At 44.2% G+C, this 13,008-nt stretch overlaps 1 protein-coding gene and 1 long non-coding RNA gene across 2 annotated transcripts; both read left to right on the top strand.

Annotated features, from left to right (window-relative positions):
* Positions 1–327: 327 nt before the first annotated feature.
* On the top strand, positions 328–3,730 carry LOC120910736. The gene is made up of 4 exons (XR_005741555.1): positions 328–444; positions 2,895–2,984; positions 3,497–3,604; positions 3,691–3,730. It is a non-coding gene; the product is annotated as an uncharacterized LOC120910736 (long non-coding RNA).
* A 482-nt stretch (positions 3,731–4,212) lies between these two features.
* Positions 4,213–9,285, top strand: LOC120909464 (endothelial zinc finger protein induced by tumor necrosis factor alpha-like). The gene is made up of 3 exons (XM_040321239.1): positions 4,213–4,411; positions 4,526–4,661; positions 6,964–9,285. Exons 1-3 carry the CDS (start codon positions 4,262–4,264, stop codon positions 8,838–8,840), a joined length of 2,163 nt encoding a protein of 720 aa, XP_040177173.1. The 5' UTR covers positions 4,213–4,261; the 3' UTR covers positions 8,841–9,285.
* Positions 9,286–13,008: the final 3,723 nt, after the last annotated feature.

Below are 13,008 nucleotides of genomic sequence, written 5' to 3'. Positions count from 1 at the left end.
TATCTGTCCTGTTTACCGTTATCACCAAAAGTGGAAGTAAAACCCACATTTTGTGTGGTAACCAGAACAGGGATAGAGGGGAAATCATCCAATGGGAACACAGATGGCAAAAGAAAAAAAAAACCTGACAGAAGTTATAACCCTCCCTTACTCATCCAAAATGCAAAAATAGTTTTGCCTTTCCTTGAATTTCATGTTTCAAAAAATGTGTAGGTAAAATAACAGAAGATGTACAACAAGGACGACGTTAACGTACTGAATGACTGCAGTTATAATGTTCGCCACAAGGTGGTGATGTCCCATATAAAGGCTGGAACGCAAACAAAGGAAGTGATTTAAGGGATGAACAGGAAGTGAGGTCAAGCATAAAAAGGAAGTTACGAGACAAGACGAGAATTGGGGGGAAGTGGATAGAAGACATTGCTGGAACTGGCAGCAGAGGAGGTAATGAGATATTCTTTTATATTTACACCCAGTAACCCCCGTCATGTCCGTCCTCTTCCTCCATAGTCACTGTGATGTCTTTTTTACTGATGTCTTTTTACTGGGCAAAGGAGGGACAAGGATAATCAGAGTAATCACATGTTTTTAGACACAAAGGAAATAGAATTGGAGACTGGTCACACATGTTGATGAGGAGACTAAATACAATTGTCAAAGATAAAAACCAAGGCCCGGATTCTTAAAGCACTTATATATCTTTATATACGCCGCGTAAGTGCACTGATACGCCTGAATTGTGGCTTCATCCGACCAACGTATGTTTCCTACGCCGTCGGAGCCTGGGCGCATATTTGATTTGATTTACGCGTTGAATATGCAAATGACCCAGATACGCCGATTCACGAACGTACTTGCGCCCTTTGCTGTAATCTACGCCGTTTACGTAAGACGTACGTCCGGCGTAAAGTTATTCCACATAAAGCAGGTGTAAGTCATGTTAGGGTGTGGACCAGGGAACAGCCGTCGTATTTTACGTCGTTTACGTAAGTCGTACGTGAATGGGGCCGGGCATAGGTTACGTTCACGTCGTAGGCATTGAGCCGTCGTTTCTTAGGGAGTATATGCGACGTGATTCTGAGCATGCGCGCGCATACGCCGTTCGTTCGGCCCTTCATTTGCATGGGGTCACGCTTCATTTTAATAGATCACGCCAACTTCCTTCCTACTTTGAATTAGGCGGGCTTACGCCGGCCATATTACGTTACGCCGGCGCAACAAAGGGAGCAAGTGCTTTGTGAATACTGTTCTTGCCTCTCTATGTTATGCGCTACGCCGCTCTAAAGATGCGCCGATCTACGTGAATCTAGCCCCAAGTGTTACCGCGAGTCGGGGTTGCGGGGCAGGTGTGAATGGAAAGTGCACAGTGCAGGGGTTAAAGGATGGAGGAAGTTGTCTCCATTGCCTACCCACAGCTTGGGGGGGGGGGGGGGGGGTTGGTTCTGAAATTCCCAAATTGGAAGTTTGTGCGTTTTTTTTTTTTTTTTTTTTTTCTGCAACAGGTTGGAGGGATTTCAGGCTATAGATGTCTGAAATATTCTCAAAGTCTCACCATTCCGTACCTGTGTCTGAGTTGGGCAGCTGGACTGACACCCTTCATATAGCTTCCACCTGTCCATGTGCCCAGACTTCAGCATATTTAATCGAATTAAACACTTTAAGTCCCATAAAATATCTCAGATTGCCAAAATTCTTTAAATACGTTTGTACACCAGGATAAGTCTAACAGGCTATGCCACCACTGTGCCCACCAATGCTGGCACCATCAGAACTCCACTTCCTCGTTATTAGGAACCTCTTGCTGCCGATGTCACTACTAAGTCCTACTGGATGAATCAGATAACTAGTCGCCATGGTCAGGGCCGTCTATAATATTGATTGGACCCCAGGCAAAAATTTTCATGCAATTTCACTCTCCACCTGCTCTGAGACATACAATAAATATCAGTTAGACTTAAAATCAGTTTACTGTATCGGATCAGGCAGCGATTGTGATGGGTTGCCAGAGGTTGCAGCATCTCATTACCACTTATTGACTGGTTGCTAGAGGTTACAGCACATAATTCTGCTTTTTGATTGGTTGCTAGAGATTACTGAACAGTAATACTGCTCACTGATTGGTTGCTAGAGGTTACAGCACATCATCTCCTCACTGCAGAGGGGCATGATATACATATGAATGAAGAGATGGAGAGCTGGGAACTAGCAAGAACTCCTGCCAAGATGTGGGAGGAAGCACTGATGTCACCCAGGCACAGCATGCAACAAATCCTGGCACTTGGAAGCCAAGAATTTAGCAGCGATTGGGCATGTGCCACTTGCCTACCTGACGCAATAGAATATGTTCCAAGTTACTAATTTCCTATGGTCCTTATGTAACAGCGGTACCTCCAGACCCACTCAATATAACCTATCAGAGATTGGCTCACCAGTTATATATTCAGGACTTAAATAGTAACCCTGGGATAACCACAAAGGACCTCCAGCAGTGGTAAATATTGTAGTTCAAAGTTTTGCGTTCCTACGCTCGAGAGGGCTTTACTTGGACGGTTTGGTACAGCAAGCCCACATCAGGTTGGGTAGGGGCTTCCTGTTGGCACTCAGGGATATCTCTAGGTGACTGCAACTGTTTTTATGAAGACCATTTTACCGTCATGGTAATTTTCTAGGCTTCTGGAATATGGCTTCCAGAGGCGGGTCATATGACGTGTTTACCACAAGCCACCATTATTGGCATGATAGGGATAAAACAGATGTAAGAACAGATTGAGGGGGGGGGGGGGCTCTGGCTTGGTAGAACAGTTTGGCAATAGTATGGAAATATTATTCCTCCCAGTAAAGTCCAGATAATTATCAGTTCATTATCCCTCTACAGAGAGGAGTGCTGTCTACAGATCACATCAAAGATGAACAAGGACTGGGATCACATGATCAAGAGATTATTGAACCTCACTCTGGAGATCATCTGTGTGCTGATTGGAGAGGTGAGGAGGATTTTAGGAGGTCACATGGCATCACTCTTATCGCTATTAATAAAACACAGACCTGACCGGAGAGGTGAGGAGGATTCTGGGAGGTCACATGACATCACTCTTATCTCTATTAATAAAACACAAACCTGACCGGAGAGGAGAGGGGGATTTAGGGGGGTCACATGACATCACTATTATCTCTAATAATAAAACACAGATCGGAGAGGTGAGGAGGATTCTGGGAGGTCAGGTCACATGACATCACTCTTATCTCTAATAATAAAACACAGACCTGACTGGAGAGATGAGGAGGATTCTGGGAGGTCACATGACATTACTCTTATCTTTAATAATAAAACACAGACCTGACCGGGGAGGTGAGGAGGATTCTGGGAGGTCACATGACATCACTCATATCTCTATTAGTAAAACACAGACCTGACCGGAGAGGTGAGGAGGATTCTGGGAGGGTCATACTACATCATTCATAGCCTTTTAATACAGACTTTTTTTTCCCTATGAAGCCTGGAGACCAATTGATTCCTCCACCTCCTGACCTGCCACCTGAGAAAAAACATAAGAAGAAGATTCTAGAAGTCACCAACAAGATCTTTGGGCTACTGACGGGAGAGGTGAGCGGTGCCGGGAATTCTGGGACATTATCCAGTAACAGACAAGGGATGTGTCTGGATGGTGACTGTATCATTGTGTGTGTCAGGTTCCTATAAGGTGTCAGGATGTCACTGTCTATTTCTCCAAGGAAGAGTGGGAGTATTTAGAAGGACACAAGGATCTCTACAAGGACGTCATGATGGAGAATCAGCTGCCCCTCACATCACTGGGTAAGAGGAGACTTTATTGTAAAGGAGAGAGCAGTACGGAGGGTCCACCTAGATCCCCCCTCATCTGATAAACACATAGAAACAATGTATTCAGTCAGTGTGTGTGTTTCCTACAGATGGATCCATTAATGGGAACCCACCAGAGAGATGTCCCGGTCCTCTGTATTCCCAGCTAACAGTGGGGCCCAAACTGTAGGGTGGTGCATATTATTGTAAAGGAGAGAGCAGTACGGAAGGGTCCACCTAGATCCCCATCATCTGATAAACACATAGAAACAATGTATTCAGTCAGTGTGTGTGTTTCCTACAGATGGATCCAGTAATGGGAACCCACCAGAGAGATGTTCCCATCATCTGTACTCCCAGGATTCCACACAGGAAGATCACATCATCTTACATACAGTTAAGGAAGAGATAAAAGAGGAGGAGGATGATGAGTTTGATGTAATGGAGGAGTTTTCAGAAGGACACAGAGACACCTTTAAGGAGGTCATGATGGAGCATTTCAGAGATACAAACCCACCAGAGAGATGTCCCCATTCTCTGTATTCCTGGGATTCCATACCGGAAGCTCATGAGATCCCTCACCGTCATCAGGTATAAGGAGACAAAACTATAGAACACAAAAGTAACTCCAAAGTGAGTGATGGTATTTTTCTAGGAAGGCTCAGTTTTCTTATAATGTTCTTTTTTATCATTTTATGGGTCAAGCATGAAGAACAGATTGAAATGAAAATTAATTTTAAAAAGATAGAGACACATGTGGGAGCTGAAAATACATCTGGAGAAGAGGACAATATGGAGGTGACATTAAAAGAGGAGTTATCTTCTCTACATATCAACACAGGTAATCAACGCCAAAAAGCAAAAAAGATTCACATTTTATTTTTTCTTCTACAAGTTTAAGGCATTCAGGCTAATTAAACACGATGGAGCCTCAGTACACTTTCCCCTTTATTAGGCAAAATGAGACCCCATAGTGAGATGAAGGTAAATCCATCTCATAACGATGTAGTGTGGTATGTGGGCACCTTGGCCCTGTTAGGGTGCCCACGTGTCCCGGATTGGCCGGGATTGTCCTGCAATTCGCATTTGTGTCCCGGGCACCTTCATTCCGGGACAATACATTGTCCCACCAGACCAGTCCAGTTTAGAAGGTGAGCAAATGGAACCTGATTGGAGCAGGTCAGGTGACAAGTCGGGGCACTGTAGCTGGGGACAGTACAGTAATAAATGAGGCTGACAAAGTAAGTCTCTGCCCTGGGGGGGGGGGGGGGGCAATAAAAAATTAAGCTGACAAGTGGGGGGGGGCAATAAAAAATTAAGCTGACAAGTGGGGGGCAATAAAAAATTAAGCTGACAAGGGGGGGCAATAAAATGAGGTTGACGAGTGGGGGCAATAAAAAATGAGGCTGACAAGTGGGGGCATTAAAAATTAGGCTGACTGGGGACAAAAACAAATGTATATGTTAAAAATGTACAGGCATACCCCGCTTTAAGTACACTCACTTTACATACACTCGCAAGTAAGGACATACCCCCGAGTGAATGTAAAGTGCCTTACAAGTACTGTACAGACATTTTGCAGCCGCAGTAGAAAGAGCTGAAGCTCCGAGAGCATAGCCCGCCCTGTTCCTGACACCCCCACTACAGCCCCTGAGACCTCAACTACAGCTCCTGACACCCCCACTACAGCTCCTGATCCCCCACTACACCCTAGAAGTGAAAAAGGGTATTGTTTCACTTTAAGTTCATTTTTGTTTTACATACATGCTCTGGTCCCATTGTGTACTTAACCACTTCAATACCAGGCACTTACGCACCTTCCTGCCGAAGCCAATTTTCAGCTTTCAGCGCTTTTGCACTTTGAATGACAATTTGCGGTCATGCTACACTACCCAAACAATTTTTTTATAATTTTGTTCCCACAAATAGAGCTTTCTTTTGGTGGTATTTGATCACCTCTGCCATTTTTTTATTTTTTGCGCAACAACTAAAAAAAGACCGTAAATAACGTTTTTATTTTTTTGTTAATTTTTTTTTATAAATAAGTAAGTTTTCTTCTTCAATTACGGGCACCAATGAGGTGCCACTGATGGGCACTGATGGGGTGGCACTGATAGGCGGTGCTGGAATGCAGCACTGATGGGCACTCATGGGCGGCACTTATGGGTGGCAATGATGGGCACTGATAGGTGGGCACTGGGCATGGATGGGCACTGATGGCATTGCTGGGCATCACTTGTTTACTAATTTACTAAGACGCGAGTGAGGAAGAGCCAATCAACGGCTCTTCCTGTTTACGTGATTTGGCGGGACCCCCAAGCAATTTTTTATTTTTTTTGGTTCGGGGTTCCCTTAATATTCATACCAGACCCAAAGGGCCTGGTAATGGACTGGGGGGGGGGGGCATGCCTTTTTTTCAATGAACTTTATCTGTATTGCCGGGACCCCACAATTTATTACAGCCGCAAGCAGTTTTAAATGACTTTCCTTTAGAAATGTCATTTTGCTGCAGGGACTGTTCTAAACACAGGAAAAATGCACCACTTTACAGTCATACTATAGACACCCCACAGGTACGAAATTTAAAGGAATATTTCACTTTTATTGTTTCACTTTAAGCATTATTAAAATCACTGCTCCCGAAAAAGTTTTTTTTTTAACTTTTTTTTTTGCATTGATACATGTCCCCTGGGGTAGGACCCGGGTCCCCAAACACTTTTTATGACAACTTGCATATAAGCCTTTTAAAATTAGCATGACTTTAACGGTGTTCGAACAAATTTTTTGCCTGTTCGGCAAGTTCTGGTGCGAACAGAATCGGGGGGTATTCGGCCCATCCTTAATAGTCACATCAAAGCAACACAAGACATACTGCAGTGCTAATGATGATTATATCTGCTTGTTGCCAATCACCAAGGGATGTATTGTGACCTGGGTCAAGCAACTTCCCCACAGAATGAGGACAACATCTGCTGGAGGATGTCAGGGAGCATGGCAGAAATGGGGATAGGATGAAGTACAGTTAAGGGGGTTGTGATGGCACCAGAGTGAGGGATGGGGATGTAGGAGTGCCTTAGTACTTGTGAGGAATCATAAAAGGACTGAGCAGATTAGCATAATCAAAAAACATTTATTTCCAACAGATGGATGTAATGCCCAGATGACCTCGGAGGGACTTCTTTTTTTATTTCCAAAGCATGATGCAGAAGATAACAGCAATGCCCAATGTTCTCTTGGGGCAAACCCCTCTGTTCAAAATATACCTCTTGGTGTGGCTAGATCAACTGTTTTTTCTAATCCTGAGGAACTTTCTGATAAATCACAAACCATTCTGGCAATTATGCCTCAAAGATCTAACCTTACAAAAGGACCACTAGATCCATCTGGTCCTGAGGAACCCTCTTGTGATGGATCACAAACGTTTATCCCAATGATATCTTCAATATCTCACATTACACAGAGACCTCTAGGTCCATCTGGTCCTGAGGAACCCTCGTATGATGAATCGCAAACATTTACCTCAATAATGCCTTCAAGATCTCACGTTACACAGAGACCCTTAATTCCATCTGGTCCTGAGGAAACCTCTTGTAATCCATCACAAACGTTTAGCTCACTTATATCTTCAAGATCCCACATTACACAGAGACCACCAGGGCCATCTGATTCTGAGGGACTCCCTTATGGCCCATCACAAACATTTACCTCAATTATGTCTTCAAAATCTCATATTACACATAGACCCTTAATTCCCTCTAGTCCTGAGGAACCCTCTTGTGATGCATCACAATTGTTTACCTCAATGATGTCTTCAAGATCTCACGTAACACAGAGACCCCAAGGTCCATCTGGTCCCGAGGAACCTTATTGTGATCCATCACAAGCGTTTACCTCAATGATGTCTTCAAAATCTTACGTTACACAGAGGCCCCTAATTCCATCTGGTCCTAAGGAACCCTTTTCTGATAGATCACAAACGTTCTCCTCAATGATGTCTTCAAGATCTCATGCTACACAGAGATACCTACGCCCATCTGGTCCTGAGGAACCCTTTTGTGATCCATCACAAACATTTACCTCAATTATGTCTTCAAAATCTCATGTTTCACAGAGATCCTTAATTCCACCTGGTCCTGAGGAACCCTCTTGTGATGCATCACAAATGTTTACCTCAATGATGTCTTCAAAATCTCGCGTTACACACAGAACCTTAATTCCATTTGGTCCTGAGGAACCCTCTTGTGATCCGTCACAAATGTTTACCTCAATTATGTCCTCCGGATCTCACATTATACAAAGAACCCTAAGTCCATCTGATCCTGAGGAACCCACTTCTGATATGTCCCATACTGTCAGACACGGAGATGAAAAGATATTCCAATGTTCAGAATATAATAAGCGTTTTAGAGAAAGAGACGATCTTCTTTTACATCAGTACGTCCACACCAGTGAGCATCCTTTTCCATGTCTGGAAGGTGATAAATGTTTTAAGTGGGAGTCAGACCAGGGCTTTTCATGTACAGAGTGCGGGATAGCATTCAAACATGGTCCAGAACTTGTCAAACATTTCAGGAGCCATGCAAAGGAGAGGCCCTTCCTGTGTTTGGAATGCGGAAAGTGTTTTAAACAAAACACCCATCTACAGAGACATATCAAGGTCCACACGGGCGAGACTCCATTCTCATGTTCAGAGTGCGGCAAAGGATTTGCAGTGAAAGGGGCGCTCGTCTCCCACCAGTGGATGCACACCGGTGAAAAGTTATTTGTGTGTCAGGAGTGCGGGAAAGGCTTTACCCGCAAAGACAAGTATATCTTACATCAGATGACCCACACGGGTGAAATGCCGTATCTCTGCGCACATTGCGGGAGAGGTTTCACAGAAAAAAATAAGCTAAACAGACATCAGCTGACACATACAGGCGAGCGTCCCTTTTCCTGTACGGAATGCGGCAAGAGCTTCGCGCAGAGGTTCGGTCTCGATCGGCATCGCAGGCTTCACACAGACGTTAGTTCATTTTAATGTTAAGTCTGGTTAGTGGTTTAGGATAAGCGGTTAAGGTGCTCCCATTTTTTTCTAACATGCTTTTTCTAACCATCTTTGGGTGCTCACATGGTTTTCTCACCTTGGAATGGCCTTCAAGAGCTCAAGAGCAAAGGTCTCACCACAGAAGTCCCTAAGAGATACAAAAGAACCATTATGTGGACTGATCCTTTACAACTACTACTACTTGGTGCACCCCTCAAACTAAACAAGAAGAAGAGAGGACCTTTTCCGAAAGATCTACCAATCTAAGAAGTGGAGGAGACTTGAGAGGTCTTAGCGGAGGTTGACAAGCTTCAAAGGGGGCACTTTTTCGATAGAAAATTGTGGACAGTTTATTCTGCATTTTATAAACGGAAATCTTTTTTTACAATCAATTTTACAATATATATATGTTTTAAATAAATATAATCGAAAACAATCACCTTGGTGTATATATTCTTAGCAACGAGTATAGAATGCGTGAATGTATAAAAACGTGGGGGCAGCCATATTTGTTCATAGACTTGTGCACTGCCAAAAAATGTGTTCATTTTCGTTTCATTAGTTTGAGCTTTTTTCTGAAAATTCGGAATTCGTAAATTCGAAATTTTTTGAATTTCCCAATTTTCAAATTTCCGAAATTTTGAATTTTCACATTTCGAAAATTCGGAAATTTCAGTATTAACGAATTTGTCAAAATTCGTTAAACGAATTTGGAACTAAACGAATAGCACATGTCTTTTGTTCAGCAGATCTGTTTAAATACGGTACAGCAAACAGAATGTTACCACAACGATCACTTCTTAAATTTGATTTAGCATTTTCTGCAGTTAATAGAGTGTCAGGTCCCCTTTGGCCAGGTGACAAGTGCACCCCGTGGGGGTCAGGGATGCACCACAGGGTAGTGAACCCTATAGTGGACTGCTGCCATCAGGGAGGAAGCGTGAACCCAAGATCGCCCAGGGCGCGGAGTCTAAGACCCAGCTTTGTGTTCACCAGAGCCTCTAGTGGTGAGGATGGCCTTCGCCTCAGCTGGATCCAGGTCGCGACCCCTGGGATCCCCTAGGTCATGCTCCGCAGAGAGAGAGGGGAAGCAGCAAGCAGGACAAACGGTAGTGATGGGTAAGCCACAGTCAGGGCAACAGGCAGACTAGGGTAACCAAGGGACAGGCAAACAGAAGAAGTCAGGGACGAGCCAAAAACGGTACACAGGAAGGTAATCGTAGCACACTGCAGACAGAAACTTGAGCAAACAACACTGTTGAACAGCACTGCAGGCCTGTAGTGCAACATTTAATATAGATTTCCTGGGATGGCCTGGGTGGGGCCATACAGGAAGGAGAGGAAATAAGAAGGTAACCAGAACAGAGTCAGGCCTCTAATGGACAGATGGAAACAGGTAAGCTGCCAGACTATTGCATATCCATGACATAGGGGTTTGCCTGGATAATGTCTAGAGGGAATCAAGCAGTCATCAATAAATTATATGGAATATAATAATATTATGTGTAATAATAAAATATAATTATTTTATAATGCTACATAAAAATATTGATAAAAAAAATTACGCTTTAGGATACTTCAAATTGTATTAAAAAATTCGAATTTTGCTAATTAGCTTTTCATTGATTAAAGCTGAAGGTTAATCTGCTTATATTTTGCCACCCCCACAAAGGGAGGAGTTATGCAAATATCAAAATTCTTTAATGGGAGGGTGTCAATCTTTCCCTGACTTAGTTGGGGTAGGCGGTACACTTTAGTAGGGGTGGGTCCGCTACGCCTTGTGACTATTGACCTCTGGGAATCCGCCTTCTGACCTCTACATGGGATGCTGAGCCTCCATGACAGGAAGAACTGAAATACAATGAATGAAAAAGGTGGGCCAGAGACAGCCAATCTGGGGAGGAAAAAGTTTAATTTTAATGGACGTCCTCGATCTTAATGAGGCGGGCTCTATCTGACTTGCTGCAGCTTATTATGCATACTCTGAGAAGCCCACAGTGTGCAGTGAAATCAGAGGAAGCCATTTCGTTCCAAAAGAGGAGCCGTTACAACTGTGCAAGACTGAAGGGTAGGCTGGATACCCCACCCCAGCCAGCTTGGCACCACCCCCTAGCCTTAATTTTAATGAGACCGCCCATCAAGTTAAAGTGCCAGTTTGAAGTAACAGGGGCAGGGTTATCTTTAACTTTTTGCCATGGACACGGGTCAGAAGGGGTGGGCAGGAGGGGTGACTGCCCCTGGGCGCTGTTGTATCATGTGAGGTGCAGGGGCACCACAAGGAGATTGGGAGGAGGGGATTTGCGTTGAGAGGGGAAATTTGGGGGGCAGCAGGATATAAAAACTGTTGGGGAAGAAAGGGGATTTAAATGACTTTAAACGTTGGTGCCAGAAGGGCTGAGTGTTTCAAAAACTGCTGATCTACTGGCATTTTCATGCACAACCATCTCTAGGGGATTACAGAGAATGGTGGGGAAAAGAGAAAATATCCAGTGAGCGACAGTTGTGTGGAGGAAAATGCCTTGTTGAGGTCAGAAGAGACTGGGCAGGCTGGTTCCAGATGATAAGCAACAGTAACTCAAATAACTGTTACAACCAAGGTATGCAGAATACCACCTCTGGACCCACAACAAATGGAACCTTGAAGCAGATGAGCTACAGCGGCAGAAGACCACACTGGGTGCCACTCCTGTCAGCTAAAAACAGGAACCTGAGGCTACAATTCACACAGGCTCACCAGAATTAGACAATAGAAGATTGGAATATCGTTACCTGGTCTGATGAGTCTCGATTTCAGCTGCGACATTCAGATGGTCGGGTCAGAATTTGGTGTAAACAACATAAAAGCATGGGTCCATCCTGCCTTGTAACAATGGTTCAGACTGGTGGTGGAAGTGTAATGGTGGGGGGAATATTTTCTTGGCACACTTTGGGCCCCTTAGTGCCAATTGAGCATTGTTTAAACGCCACAACCTACCTGAGTATTGTTGTTGACCATGTCCATCCTTTTAGGACTATAATTACATACAGTGACTTGCAAAAGTATTCACCCCCCTTGGCCTTTTACCTATTTTGTTACATTACAGCCTTTAGTTCAAAGTTTTTTTTTAATCTGAATTATATGTGATGGATCAGAACACAATAGTCTAAGTTGGTAAAGAAAATTTTGAAAAATATATACATAAAATGAATGTTCAGAAATAAAAAAAATAATTGCCATGTGCGTATGTATTCACCCCCTTTGTTATGAAGCCCATACAAATCTCTGGTGCGACCAATTACCTTCAGAAGTCACATAATTAGTGAAATGTGTCACATGATCTGTCATTACATAGACACACCTTTTTGAAAGGCCCCAGAGGCTGCAACACCTAAGCAAGAGTAAGCAAAACGACAGCTGCGCTAAATAAAGAATAAATATAGAGATGTCACTCTAAATAAAGTGAAGTGCATAAATTGATAATATAAATGGAAATTACTAAACATCAATACAAGCATACCTCCCAACCGTCCCGGATTCCGCGGGAATTTCCCGCGATTTGAAGTAAGTCCCGCGATCAGGGCTAAATTCCCGCAGCCCAGTGCCTGCCAGAACATTATTCAGTGGCAGACTGAGCGCGGTAGAGCTGGCTCCAGCACGCAGAACCTGTCCACTGGTTGTTAGAGCCGCTTCAAGGGTCTCACCAAGGGCCCCTGCCTCCCTGAACAAACTTCTTGTTAGCCACGGGCCGCTTTGTGTCTAGCAACCAGTGACGTCAGGAGAGCAGAGAGTGGCTCTATAATTCAATGCGGAGGAGGATTTAACTTCCTACTCCTCCCTCGCTCCACCCACTTCCTCCCTGCAGTGATGTCCGGTCCGAGGATCAGAAAGTGCCCTGCCTGCCTCCTCTCCCTCGAGGTGCCTCAGATCCAGAAGAGGTAGGTAGTTTCCAGCAGCAGCAGAACAGCCTGAGATCGATCGGAGCAGCCGTGTGTAAAGAGAGCAGCTGCGCCCCCCCCCCCCCCCCGCTCAACAACTTCGATTCAGCTTTCACCCCCCTTCAAAAACTGTAATTCGGCTGCCGCATTACCCCCCCCCCGCGCTCAACAACTTCAATTCGGCTAACACCCCCCAACAAGTGTCCCGCATTGGACTCTTTAAATGTTGGGAGGTATGATAAAAGTG

Source organism: Rana temporaria, chromosome 8, assembly GCF_905171775.1.
Source record: "Rana temporaria chromosome 8, aRanTem1.1, whole genome shotgun sequence".
Classification (NCBI taxonomy): domain Eukaryota; kingdom Metazoa; phylum Chordata; class Amphibia; order Anura; family Ranidae; genus Rana; species Rana temporaria.
The sequence above is the reverse complement of the archived record's forward strand: the minus strand, read 5'-3'. Positions and strand labels throughout refer to the sequence as shown.